Here is a 14,207-nt window from a genome sequence, read left to right as displayed (position 1 = left end):
GGTGTCATAGGGTATGGAATATCCTTTTGGTCAGTTGGGGTCAGCTGTCCTGGCTGTGTTCCCTCATAACTTCTTGTGCACTCAGCCCACTTGCTGGTGGGGTGGGGTGAGAAGCAGAAAAGGCCGTGACTCTGTGTAAGCGCTGCTCAGCAGTAACAAAATACAAATCCAAAAAATATAGCCCCATACTAGCTGCTGTGAAGAAAATTATTCTAGCCAAAACCAGCACAGTTGTACAACCAACCAGTTTGTGGTGCCCAAGGAAGGAAAAGTGGTTGATTTTTTCTGGTCAATTGATCACTGCTGTCCGATGCTCCACTAAGAGCACGGAGGGAATGTGAAGAGTGGAAGCATACAGCCACCTTGGCTGTGAAGATGCATGTGCACAGTCGTGCAGCTTGAATGGATCCATGCTGCTGCTGCAGCTGGCAATCGGACAAGTTCCCTCCCGAGTGGAGTGAGGCACGTGGGATGTGACATGCGCCAGGGTCACATAAGGAATCAAGAGAGCTGCTGAGACTGATGATCCTGGACCCACTCCTTTGCCGTTGGCTCTAGTGCATGCAGCACTCAAATTCCTTGAGTCAATGACCCAGCAAAGATGGTGCCAACTGCAATGGCTGGAAAGGAAAAGGTCTCAACGTGAAGCAGATGTTGTACCAACACCTTCTGATTACCCTTAAATTTCCTCCAGTCCTCCTGCTTTCTTTAAATTTGTATCTTCTTTTTCTCCACCCTTCCAGCTGCAGCTCAGCAGCCAGAAAAATGGCTGTCACCTCATTTCTTTGGTCTTATTACTGGAACTTAGCTGGTAAGCAGGGGAACTCTTCATTCCTTTTCAGTCATGTCAATGCAATGTGCCAAGTGCAAATTGTTGATCTAAGTGTATTTGAAATCGTTTTAAAAGCATGAAGAAGGTGCAACCCCTTCCACTTTACAGACACAGGGAGAGATTAAGCATTGTGCAGGAAACTCAGCTTTGGTGTTTAGCGGAGTTCGTGATAAAATCCAGTGCGCTGGATCCCAAGTCTTCTGCTATAACTGTGGTGTCTCTTGGACTTTTTCTAGAGCATGGACTTACAAGTGCATGAAAAGGATATGTGAGAGAAACAATTTTAATTAAAATATATTTTAGATTGTGTGTATGCTTAACATCTGCTCCATTTATTGAACTTGAGCATGAAGAAAGCATTCTCAAAGATGAGTGAAAGAAAGCATAATGTAGAAAAGCAAGTGAAAGTGGGATGCTTCTCCACAGATACTATTCACAGCAATTTGAAAACCACCAAAAAGACCGTGGAGCCCATGTCTCATTGATAAAAGTGACTGGAGGCTCTCCCACAAGAGGGCAGTGAGGCAGCATCTACTACATCTACCATCAATGAGACAGGCTCCTACCTGTCTTTGGGGTTTTGAAAAATGATTATACCCAGTGAGTCACTGAACAAAGGGTCCCATCCCAGGAGGCTTCAGGATGTACATTTTCATTTAGCGAGATTCTAGCATAATATAGACTCCATTTTTCGGTCCAAGTGTGGCTTTTGATTTCAGCTGCAAAGGAATCTAAAAGAAAAAAAGAGCATCTTATGTACAATTGTATGTATTTGCTTATGTGTGTATAACACCCCCACATACAGACAGATGTTTTTTGCTGGGGGATCAATTCATACCAGGATTACTGAGGAAGCTGTAAAGTACTTGTTTTACAGTCAGCTGTGGTAGTATAATATTAAACAGAATTTACAGCCAGAGGCTGAGGCAGTGGTTGCCCAGGTATACTGTAGATCTGAACAGAAAAAAATTAACTCTGTAAACTCTAGAGTTGCTGAGTAAGTGCTAGGTGCAATTTATATAGCAATAGGCATATACTAAAAGTGCTGAGATCCCAGGAAAGATGTACACCTGTTCTTACCCTGTATAAATCAAGGTATTTCGACTGCAGTGTTGCTAGACTGCTCTTCACTAAGGCAGGGCTGTGTAACTTTGTTTTGTTGGAAAAAGCATAAAGGTTAGATCACATTTTGATTAAAACATGCAGTCCAGGCCTCTTGTCCCTCCTTATTATGGAAGTGGCTCTAGCAGTTGTCTCAAACAAAGAGAAATTCACACAGGCAAGTCAGTCATCCTGTCTAGGACATGCTGTCAACTGCCTGAAGTTGATAAGTGTGGCCTTTAAGCCTCTACGCGTACAAACCTCAGTCTCTGGGCAGGTCTTAAATTTAAACTTCTGCAAAATCCTCAGCAGAGTAATTTTTGTCTCCAGCAAACCCATTTTCATGCCAATGCAGCCACGGGGTCCTGCCCCAAAAGGCAAGTATGCAAAGGGATGTCGTTCCTTCTTGGCCTCCTCTGTAAACCTAGAAGGTGCAGAGATGGAAAACAGTCCAATAAATGTTTTTTACTCCTGATTCCGTGTTTTTCATTTACATATCAAAAGGTGATTGTTTCAATTGTTAATGGACACATCAAAGGGACTATTGACAGATTATGTCCTGATGGGGCTGACAACCTTAAGTAAACAGATAATTGACTTATGGCCATCAGCCTTTGTCAGTTGGTGATGCCAGGAGGGGACGGAGACATTAGTATTAATTCCAATCTATCTTCAGTGAATTGCTTTAAGTTCATGAAGATGCCTAGAAGGATGATAACTTCAGGTGCAGACAAGCTAGCCACATAGACATTTGCACGTATGAGGGAGAGATTACACATAGACATTTGCACGTATGAGGGAGAGATTAGACCTAAGAGGAAACTAATGGGCTGCAATGTGAACTAGCTAGAAGCAGCAACAGCACTTCTTTGCTGTGCATCACAGATGCAGATCAACGGGAACTTCTCTTTGAAGCTTGCAAGGGGAGGTGAAATCTCATGGGACTGGACAGGCCACAGAAGACGGTTATTACAATTCAGTAAAGCCTTTCTTTCTGCTCTTGTCACAAAGAGACCAGGTTCCCAGTTGGGAAACCTTGAAATTGCAGACAGTTCTGTTCTTAGAGCTGAAGTACCTCAGTCCAATTGAAACGACTGATTAATGTGACAGTCTGTTATGCAGATCTGCATCAACTACCCAGCTTTAAAATACTTGCCCAACCCATTAGAAATGAGGGTTTTTTCTTTCTTCCCGCACCCCCACCCCCAAGGAAGGAAACAAATTTCCTATTTGAACAGCAGTCCAAAGGAAAAAAGCAAAATCTGTTTGCCAGCATATGCAAAGATGGATGTATACTGGACAGAATATGTACTGACAAGAGTACAGAGTTTGAGTCAGCACAAGTTATTAGGGCCAACGCATAATCAACAAGGTGAAGCTCATCTGGCTTGTGCTGAGTCACTGATCAGAGTGGTTCCTTTAAAAAAAAGAAACCTTTTCAGTGATGGCATTACCCTGTAAATCTACATAGACCTCCTGTGTCATAAGGTATTTGGAGCTGTTCTGGTAGTACAGAACTACTTTTCCAGTTCTATATGTGGATTAAGGTCCTGTCCTTCATGTATAGGGTCATCCCTGAAAATCGCCTGTTTGGATACAATTTGCAAGAACTTTAGACTACAAAGGCCCAGCGAACTCACGCAGGGTAGAAAGAGATGAGAGGTAATACAGGGTATTTTGAGGTTTGAAAAAAATAGTATTGTGTATTTCTGCTAACCCCACCCTCATGCTCAGATATCCTAAATAAGATTGGGCTACTGCCGCAGTGCTATAGAAGCCCGTAATTTGCAACTGAAGGACCATTAACTCATGGACTGAGCGCTGTTGCATATTCCATGCAAACAGGGTAATGCAATGCTTGCCTTGCTTACCCCCATTTATCATACTGGTAAATTTAGTCTCCCTTGTATTATTCCTGAGGCAGATTTCAAAACAAAATATTAGGGGGGAAAAGCCTGTAGCTGAAAACTTATTTTTTGTTAAGCTGTTATTTTATAATTCTTACTAACACTACCAACTGATACAAGTGGGGGAGAGTGTTAGTAATCATGCTTCATTCCTCAGGGAGATTTCAAAAGAGAATTCATCTCCGATTCATAACAAACAGCACTGTATGAGTCAAGGGGACTGAAGCCCCCACTATCCATTTTACCCTGTAATGTGCTTTCATACTACAGTTAAAGTGGTGAACAAACAATTAAGACAGCATTTTTAAATAAGCATTGCTAAACACCACTCCAGACTTCCAGTTGTTGCTAAGATTCCTCCCCAACAAAAGCTCTGGGCTTTCCTAACATTGGCATTGTTCTTTGTCATGGCCTAAGGTGTCTGATAGAGCATATGCCAATATTTGCTCCAGAAGGAGCACTGGGCAAACCCACCTACACCGTACATGTGTTGTCTTACTGGCAAAGATGGTTCTGGGCTGCCTGCCTCACGCCCAGTTGTTTGTGGAGCATGCAGGGTTTTTTTCTTACAGACTTTTCAACACAGTGGTAGCTTAAAATGCAGCTGCCCACAGAACAGCTTAAAGTATAGCTGCCCACAAAACTAATTTGTTCTTCCACAAAACACCACATCAACTGAAATTCCCCCTGTAAGCTCAACTCAGCATCTCTAAGGTAGGGCAGGGTACAAACCCACAATTTGACAGTGCCCCCCACCTCCCCCGGCTGAAGGGAATTCAGCCTTCGGCTCCATGTGAAAGTATGTCTTGCTAAGCAGAGCTAAGAACCCAGGATCCTAACGTACGGACAGAGCAAATTCCCAGTGGAGATGGGGTAGGTTCCCCACTCACTGTGTACCCACACCATTACAAGATCTCAAGTGAAAGGCTGCTCTAAACCAGCCAGGAGCTGGACGAGTTTCCTGGGTACCTCGTCCCAGTGAATATACTGTCTCACTTCAGTTTCTGCATCCAAAGGCCACACTACTTGCAGCACCTAATTTGGAAACAGGTCTGAAAACCTGCACCACATTTCAACTTTGACCAAACTTTGCACTCTCTGAGGGATGCATTACTATCACCTCTTGTCTGATTTGGTAGACATCACATATTTTTATGTTCCAAATTAAACTGTGCTCCTCTTGCTGGAAATAGTGTTTCGGGTGAAGAGCGGGTGACTGTGGCTGTGAAGGAGCAGCAGGGCCTGGCATCTCCACTGGACAGGCTGGAGTCCTGTGTCCACCCTAATGCGTGAAACAGCATTTAAGGCAGGCCTTCGATCTAAACAGGCCCAAATAAAGACTTCAACCTAAGAACTAAAAGCATCAGTCCACATACCTCTCGGGAATGAACTTCTCAGGCTCTGGCCAGAACTCAGGGTTGTGGTGGAGATGTCCAACCGCGGTTTCAATGACAGCCCCAGCTGGAATACGCTGCCCCAGCACTATGCAGTCTTTAGCTGCCTCCCGAGTGAACCTGAAACAGTAGGTGTCATGTATCCCAGATGATTAATAAAGGTAAAAACACATCAGGAGGGAACCATAAAAGTCAACCTCTTCAGCTGGACTGTCCCTGCAATTTCAGGAGTAAGACTTCCCTAGTAGATAAGTACAGCAACTGTTGCTGATGCTAATGTCTTCCCAGGTTACAATCACCTCCACCTAGAAGCACACAGCTCCAACCCATCTGGTCAGCTTCTGTCCTTTTCACAGTAAAGCATTTCATTGCTTACAGTTTTCCAAAATGTTAACTGTTAAATTGTAATTTTGCTGCTAATGTTGGTTTTAGACTCACTTTTTACAAAAACTGCAGATTAAATTCTCAGTTACCTCTAATAAAAGGCAGAAAGAACATGCTCATTTGCTTTTAGGAAAAAAATGATAACAAATATAGTTTTGAGTTTGTTTATTTGAGAAGCTCCCCCATGTTGGGACAGCACCTGAAATTTAGTAAGGGATGGTTTTAATGTTGGGGCTAAGTGTTCAGCTGCTGCTAGAAAAATATAACCAATTTACAAGCCTTGGAAAACTGCATTTCACATACACTCATCAAAGATAGGCATGATGTTAGCAACAAAACTCTCCAGTTTCCTCCCACCCTGTGGTGATAGGTGCCAAGGACTGTCCTTAGGAACATAATTGTGACAAGAAGACTGAGAAAAGCTGCCTGCCAAAGCTGAGCTTGGGTCAGTAAATCTTGTAAAAAAAATGGTGTGTCAGTGTACATGTGTGGGGGCAGATCCTGATCCAGATCTTTTGGTGCTTTGGTGGTTGCTGCAGATGCCAAAGCATGCCAGACCCAGGCAGGTGCTGTGCTATTAGCCTAGGGGCTATGCCCTGGCACCAGCTGGGAGCACAGGGGCAAGACAACGTGCAAGGAGGTCCCTTTGCTGCTCCCTGCGCTGTGCCTACAAAGTTGAACAAAGATTTCAGTTTCAGGTCTGTCAGTCTGGTATCATTACAGGAACACATTCTTTCCTTGCTGTCACCCATCTCTCTCTTTCTCATAGACAAATAAATAACAGAGGCTCCGAATCTGGAACAAGACACTGGCATGCTAAAAAACACATTGACAAGCCACTCTTCTCATCCTTATATGAATTTGGCGATAGTGGAAACATGAGTTCTCGGGAAGAAAGTTGTCTGGCTAGTAAGTACATCTATTAAAAAAAAACAACGCATTTTATAACAAGCTTGGCTGCTACTGAATTTTCCCCTAACTCAGCATTATCCTTGTCATAGGCAATTAGAATCTTTCCGAGGCACTGGGCTGTCCTATCCATTCCATATCCATCCGAGTAAAAGCCAGATCAATAAACACCACTGACAATGCCAACGGAAACTTTGGAACAAGTTTTGCTCCATTCCCATTTTATTTCCAATCTGACAAACACTGATTGTTTCCCAGTGTTTCAGCTGAAACACAAAGATCCGTGATGCTTTTAAGTGGCGAAACGATTTCCACTTGCATACCATGTATAACATAGTAAAGCCCAGTCATCTTATCCAGGAGCAAGTATCTTCGACATTTACTCTCTGAACAATCCTGCAGATGTCCATGGACAAAATCTTGACTTCCAATCTTTGTGAACATATGGAAGAGAATATGATTTTAAGCTCTATTATTTTAAGGTGCTTGGAACTGTAGGGTAAATTTTTCAAAGGCTCTCACAGCAAACTCAGCTTTGGCTCCTTTCCAGCCATGTAACCCCAGCTTCACGAGAAGCAGTGCAACTGGCTGACCACTTTGAAAAGTTCCATTCTTAACATCAGCTCTTATGCTCATGATAACTTGGAAATTTGACATCAAAGAGTTTTCTAACTTATTTCCCCCTTGTTTTCAGTTCATCAATACAACTTAGTAAAATCAGTCTTGTGTGAATTGGGGCAAAATTTTCAAATTTAAAGATGTAGCCATTAGCTTAGCTATTATAACACAGCACAAAGTGCAAGGCGGCAGGGGTCCAAGTTAAACAAACATACATGTGAAATACAGCTTTCTGAATGTGCAACCCTTCTACAGATCAGGGCTTTAATGACCAGCTGGCTAGGGTAAGTCTTTTCTCTGTATCCCCGAAGACTGAGGCATATGGAAGCAGCAGCCTCTGGCTTTCTAAGGCCAGTCCTGCTGCAAAATGGCTCCATCCTCTAACCTCGGGGGATGTAAAGAATGGTAAGCAAGCAATCTTGGCCAATCCACTGTAAAAAAATCCTTCAGAAATACCAGTATTAGCCAGTTTTTCTTCAATAGGCCACATTCTAGCTTTCAAATGCATAAGTGGTATTGATGTTGGCAGAGAGACCAAGGGCACATTGGTCTTCCAACAGCAGATTTCCATTTTATAGAGCTAGGGATCTACCCTGTGGAATAAGGGGGTGGTGGTGGTGGTGGTGGTGGTAGATACCTGAATGCAGGTGGGTACATGCGTAATGTCTCTGCAATCACCATGTCCAGATAAGGGAGTCCTTGTACATTTTGGTAATCAGGGACCATCTGAAAAGGCAGCACGAAAGGAACAATTACATTTTCTCACATTTAAGTGCCAAACTCATCTCAGATTAGCTTTTAAATCATCTATTTTTTACTGGGCATTTTTCCTGTAGAAGAACTCAATGTCTCATCTAAAACAGTAAATGATAAAATTATACAAAAATGTGGGCAGTAATTAAATGTGTGTATAACATTCCCTTCATCATCAGAACGCTTTGGTGCACAGCCCAGCTGAAGATACAATAATAAATCAACTTGCTAGGCAGTATTAAAAACGGCATTACAGAGAGCATTAATAGCTACAACAGAGCTATTGCTTTATGCTCTAAAATCTGCACGGGACCTTTGTTTCTTCTGAAAGACAAGAGCAGAGCAGAGCAGGAGCACTTTGTTCACAATAAACAGTTATACTTGTTGATGTTGCAGCAAACCCTTTGCCCTTTCCCAGTTACAGAAATAAAGCAAAGTGCTAATGCTGTGATGCTTGTGGAGGGGTGGGAGGTGGCACTGGGAGAAACCAACATCCTGATGAGGAACAGCACGCAGCGGTGAATTGCTCTGCCGAGCAGAGAGTTGAGGTACAGCTCAAATCCCACCCGGCAGGACTGCAATATTGCCTGGGGAGAGAAGCCTGTTTCCTCCCGTGGCCACCCCTGCTGTAATGCTGCTTAATTTTGCATGGCAGGAAATGCCTGTGCCCACATTTCCTAAGTCTACAAAACCACCCAGCCCTTGACAACGAGTGGTGAGCACCAAGCCCGAACAGGTCTGTAGCTCAGAAGACTTTGCCCTCTGACAGGCAGCAAACAGACAGTGAGAGACACAGAACCGCAGACGACCAGCAGCAGCAGTGACACAACTCTAGTGCATGAACAAACAGAAAATTTCTCCCTATTCTCTTCCTTGGGAAGAGGACGTTTTCCCTGTCTTATTCAGTGCTCTCAGCAGAGGGCAGCCAAAGTACATCTAATAACCTCATCAGGAAAGCAGAGTTTTGTTTTAAATTGGAGCATCTCCTAAAGACTGACACACAGTAAATTGGAGAAAAGCACAGACGTCAGACTAGGCTAAGCCTTTTATGAAGATTTGGGGCCCCTGCCGTTCACAAAGGGGACTGGATTCCATCCTTCTTTTATTTACTACAGCACTTTTCATGTATAATGCATATTTTATTGAATTTTCATGCAAAAACATATGGTACATACTGAAAATACTAAGCAAAGAACAACTCCAGATGGTATGCAGAAAAGGCATACAATAGAACGAGGATACCTTGCTGGATTAGGGTATCCCACTTATTCAGCACTAAGCCACCATGCACCACTTCACATTAACCGATCTTTTCTGGGAAGGAAATAGATACATTCTATTATCCCCATTTTTTGGCATAGGAAAGAGAAGCAAGACCAGAGAAAGTGATTTGCACAGGCTGAGCAGAACCAGTGCGTCTGCTCCTTTCTTAGGGAGAAAGATGCAACTCAGCTTGTCAATAGATTAAATATTTTGTCAGTTTATGTCAAATATTATCAATACATAAAGTATAGACTGCACTGACAGCCTTTCAATGATGCTCTTATATTGCGGTAGTGCCTACTAACTCAAACCTTTGGCTTAGGTCGATGGTTATCAAATGAAGGACTAGGAGAGTAAAAGCCACAAATGGCTCCAATAATTTGAACAGCTAAAACCAAAGTCAGGAGGATGATTTTTGTCATCCTTGTTTTGTAGAAAGGGATCCGAGGGCTACCTGATTTCACAAGGGAAATCAGTAGCAGAGGCTGGAAATGAACTGTGATCAGACTCACATTTCAGGCCTTTGTGGCAAAAGTATGCTCCTCTGCTCCTCTGCGACCATACAGGTGCTCCACACTTCGATGCAAAAGCACACTGTGGTTGGCATGTATTCATTTTTTTCCTGCTAATTTTACATCGCTCTTTCAGAACTTTTCTCTGTCCTTTTTATACCGCTCTCCTGCATGTCTTTGAGTCCTGGGTCAGCACCTGAGTCTTGTCCCTGTGATCCCTCCTGATTTCGTAGCCAGGCTGGCTGAGGAAAGAGTTCAGGCTCAGAGTACATGAGTGGTGGAGCGAAGAGCACACTGTGATGTGTTCAATTCTCTGAGCCATGCTCTTTTCCATTGGGCCTTCCTGTCTCTCTTGTAATGCCTCTACTTACTTCTGGAGTCAATAATTAAGATAATTATATGGTAACCTGATATAATAAGTAGCCACTAAATCAAACCATACATCAACAAATAATACAACACCAGATTATGGGAGTTTTGATTTGCTCTTTCAAATAGGGTCTATACCTTCAGGGGATTAGCAGTTCAGAAAACAAAACAAAGGTGTAAAACCAGCTAATTTTCCTTAGAAGAAAATTCCTTTTTCTTACCTAAAGAAAGAGGGGTTGGTCAAATGGCAGCACAGTGAGCTCTGCTATCATAAGCATGGCAGACACATCAGTCATTTCCTACATCTGATGCAACTTAATTATTGGCACTTCCATGCTTTTAGCATCAAAGTAGCTGGACCTAATTTAGTAGTTGTTTGCAAGGTCTGACCTTCAGCTGAATAAAGTACAGACCAGCCAAGTATCTCTATTTAGGAAGGACAGTTTGTTGATTTTTTTTTCCCCTTTCAAAGAAAATATTTTCCATTTGTTTTTCCACTCCCTCTCTTCAAAATATTCCTTTAGCCAAGCACATTTCAAAGGAACTTAAATATGCTTTTCTCCCTAAATGGCCCTATTTATATCTTTCAACTGCTGGCAGGTTTGCTGGGGTGGGTGGTGTGCAAAGATGCCACTTTAACCTCCTGCAAAAAAACCCACAACTGTCTACATTGCCCCCTATTCAAGATTTAGTGTTTTTTTTCATTAAGAGATTCCTTTCTGTGACAAGTAGAGATGTGGGAGGTGAAAGGAAGCACCACATTGTATGTATATTTTAATTTTGCAGCCACTGCTTTGCACAGCAGTTTATCTTCTGCTTTGCACAGCCTTGTAGTATCTTTTCCTGTCGATTGGCCATGTACCATCTTGTGGCATTTCTCTGCATGATTTCTGGAGATGTGGTGATACACCCTCACCTATCTCAGACTGTTCAATCTATTTTGAGGTCCAGAATTTTGGCCACAAACTCTCCTTTATGACTGACAACAAATCCCAGGCCTCTATTCCTTAGAAAAAGGTGGGAAATTAATTTTTCACGCCACAGAGTACCCTGAGGTGAAATACCAGCAGTGATTATAAAATTGCCTATGCACTACAAGGATGATGTGTGTTTTAATCCCCATATAAATCCTTAAGAGAAATAACTGCCTTCAGATCCACCTCTGCTTTTCAGTATTGGCTTTAGCATTTTCTAGGCAGGCAAACCTATTTTTTGCCACCACCCCCAGCTAACTTTTAATTCCTCAATGAACACCAAGGGAATCCAAGTGCTGACAGGAGAGATCTGGCCAATCTTTCTGCTTCACTTTGAGATGTTACTGCTCCCAGTTGCTCACTCCTCTTTGCTGGCTGTGGTTAGCATCACCACAGCCAAGTCAGCAGAACGGAACATATGCCTGCACCTCAGTTGCTTCCATACAACGTCCAGCACGATCCCATCTTCAGTGAGAGTTTAAGATGAGATACTAACTTTTCCTGAAAGTAGCTGATGAGCGAGACACAGACCCTCCTCTACTACCTCTGTTTTGGGAATCGTAATGCAAGTACACATCAGTGAATAAAAGAATTCCACTTATCATATTGGTCATGGTCTGGTGGTGCTCAGCAGCCAGAAATGAAAAAAATCAAGAGAAAATTTTGTGTAGCTGACAGAGTGTGACGTGCACCTGAAATCAATTTGGAAGCAGCAAAGGCGGCAGAGACCACATTCCTCATAACTAGTGCTGCTGAGTCATGGTCTGAGATCCAACCGGCTGCGGTTTCTGAGAAATTGCAATCCAAATCAAATGCCTCATGGGCAGGTGTGAATGTGACAAAGTCCATGTCAGAGGGATGACGTGCAGATCTGCTTCGCTGCCGATGCAGATCTGTGTTATCTGTGTATGCATAGCTACACAGCCCACATTGGCTCCCCCCTGAAATGCAGACTTTGGCTAGCAATAGGATACGAGGCGGTGAGTCAAAGAAGCCAGAATCGTTCCCAGTGACTCCCATCCACCCCCTTTCCGAATTGCCAAAAGAGATATTCACACCATAGCCATAGCTAGGATTCACAAACAGGTCAATAGTGTTTCTTGAGCAAATGGATCAAAAGCTGCTGATAGATCAAAGAATCTTGCCTCAGGTTTTGACCTCTTGTTGGTCACCTTTAGGAGCTGCTTGTCTCCTAACAGAACCAGAGCCTGTGTGAGACGCTCAGCCTGGGAGGGGGAGAAGAAATGCAAGAATACCACCTCACATTAGGGTTGCCCCACAACAACCTTGCTAACAACCATATCAAGAAAGGAAAGGTTACAGACAGGACAGCACTCAAAATACAGATCAATGGAAGGAAAAAAGGGGTGGGAAGGATTAACAGGCACCTATCAGTAACTGGCTTAAAGAAAGCCTGACTCATGTTTTACTGCTTCCACAACAACATGCTGGAATACCTGTAAAGCACCAAACTAAAACCTCCCCACAATGTCAGGCAGCGAAACAGGGACAGAGTTGATGAAGTAAAATTTCTTGGCTTTATCCTCAGAATTTGGACCAAATACAAAACAAAACAAAACAAAAAAAACCCGTAGTCCTCATGCAAAATCTTTTTTGCTGCCTGCAGTCCAGCCTGCACCTGCCAAGTGAGATGTCTCTCCAAGGCATGGCACCAAGCCAGAGCCAGCCCTTGCTTCTGGGGAAACAGGATCCTGAAGATCCTGAGTCCCACTCGTCCCAGGAGGCAGGTCATGGCAGAAGGTGTTGCTTTAAGATACACTGCTTTAAGATAGTGAAGAGCCAGCCTAAAATCACCAAGTGTCTGTTGGCCATTTCCAGTGACAAAGGCCTATAGAAAGGTATCTTCTAGAAAAAATACAAAGTTCTTGACTATAGAATTGAGAACAAGTTTTAGGAATGAAAAATAAGAGATGAAGCCTGACTTCCAGATTAAGATGCAGCAGCAAGAGGCTTCCTGAGCTGCCTAGCACCTCTCCTCTTGAATCCTTACAGCACGTAGGTAGCGCTAAAGCCTCACCAGCAGCATTGTGTCTTCTCACATGCTCTCAGAAATGAACATTAAAGCAAGTCCTCAGCTCCATGCCCTCATGCCTCTTTCTGCAGAAGCAAGAAAAGACTATCCAAAACACGTACTCTCAAGCTTTCCCTTTATTTTTGATTCCACCTGGGTTACCTGCCACCTTTCTCATCTGCTTTGTGTTGCCATTCAAATGGAAATGCAGCACTGGGGCTCTCACCCCACTCTTGGTGGCTGCTTGCTGGGTTTGGCAGTGTTACTTTGCTCATTGAAGCACTTCCAAAGCTGCAGTAGCAATTGGTGCTTCAGACATCTCAAACTCCTCCCAGTTCCTCCTAAAGACCGTGTGTGCCAAATAAATTTAGTATTACAGGTGTATTACAGGCTTTTGTTCAAATCACCTGCTGGTCACCCTCACACCTCCTCTAACTCCAGCCTTCACGTCCCCCTCTCGCCGGGTCCACCGCCACATAAGCTGTGTGAGCACAAGCAGAGGCAGGTGCCGATGCACAGGCCAAGTTCAGGGGTGGTGGGAAAGGCTGGCACACCAGTTATGCGCTGATAACCACATTACACGCAGACCTTGCAGCCAAATTCCTTCTGTTACTTTGGTGCAAATCCACGCAGCTCCCTGGGGTTGTATCAGTGTAAGGCAGAGGAAAATGCGGTTCTAAGTATGTATCTAATAGTGCTGGGGAAAGAGCCAGAAAGTATAAGGTTACACCAATGTCGACTCTCTTTAACGTTACTTTGCTTCTCAAATCAAAGACTTCAGCTCCTGACAGAAGACAGACCTGCATTACCTCCAGTAGCTTTCGCAGTGCTAAAACAAGGTCTTCGTAGCATCGCTGTTCACAAGGAAACTTCTGTGAGATAAAAATACTTCCTGAAACTGAACAGTGTCCCAAACCCAAACAGATAAACACAAAAGCTGCAACCAAAACAGTCAGAAATTCTCTTCCACCTACATTACTACTGACACATGGTGATCAGCAAGAACAGAATGAGTGCCATCAGGTAGAAGATCTGGGGGGGAAAAAAGGCAGGAAAAGAGAAGAAAATCACTAAGGAAATCCTTTATGAGGCAAGCTGCAAACAAAAAGAAAGGAGAAAAAAAATCTGGTTCAATCTCAGTTTTGTAAATTTGTCAACT

At 43.3% G+C, this 14,207-nt stretch overlaps 1 protein-coding gene across 2 annotated transcripts in view; it reads right to left on the bottom strand.

The window, feature by feature from the left end:
- Positions 1-1,099: 1,099 nt before the first annotated feature.
- TBXAS1 (thromboxane A synthase 1) overlaps positions 1,100-14,207 on the bottom strand; it is a 229,924-nt gene continuing 216,816 nt past the window's right edge. For both annotated transcript variants that reach the window (XM_040595587.1, XM_040595586.1), the window contains 4 exons: positions 7,783-7,871; positions 5,217-5,354; positions 2,195-2,357; positions 1,100-1,563 (listed from right to left, as the gene is read on the bottom strand). In XM_040595587.1, the coding sequence (XP_040451521.1) occupies positions 1,489-1,563; positions 2,195-2,357; positions 5,217-5,354; positions 7,783-7,871 (465 nt within the window). In that variant the 3' untranslated portion in view covers positions 1,100-1,488. The remainder of the gene's footprint in view (positions 1,564-2,194; positions 2,358-5,216; positions 5,355-7,782; positions 7,872-14,207) is intronic.

This window comes from Falco naumanni, chromosome 5 (assembly GCF_017639655.2).
Source record: "Falco naumanni isolate bFalNau1 chromosome 5, bFalNau1.pat, whole genome shotgun sequence".
Classification (NCBI taxonomy): Eukaryota; Metazoa; Chordata; class Aves; order Falconiformes; family Falconidae; genus Falco; species Falco naumanni.
This window is presented reverse-complemented; position numbering and strand designations above follow the sequence as displayed.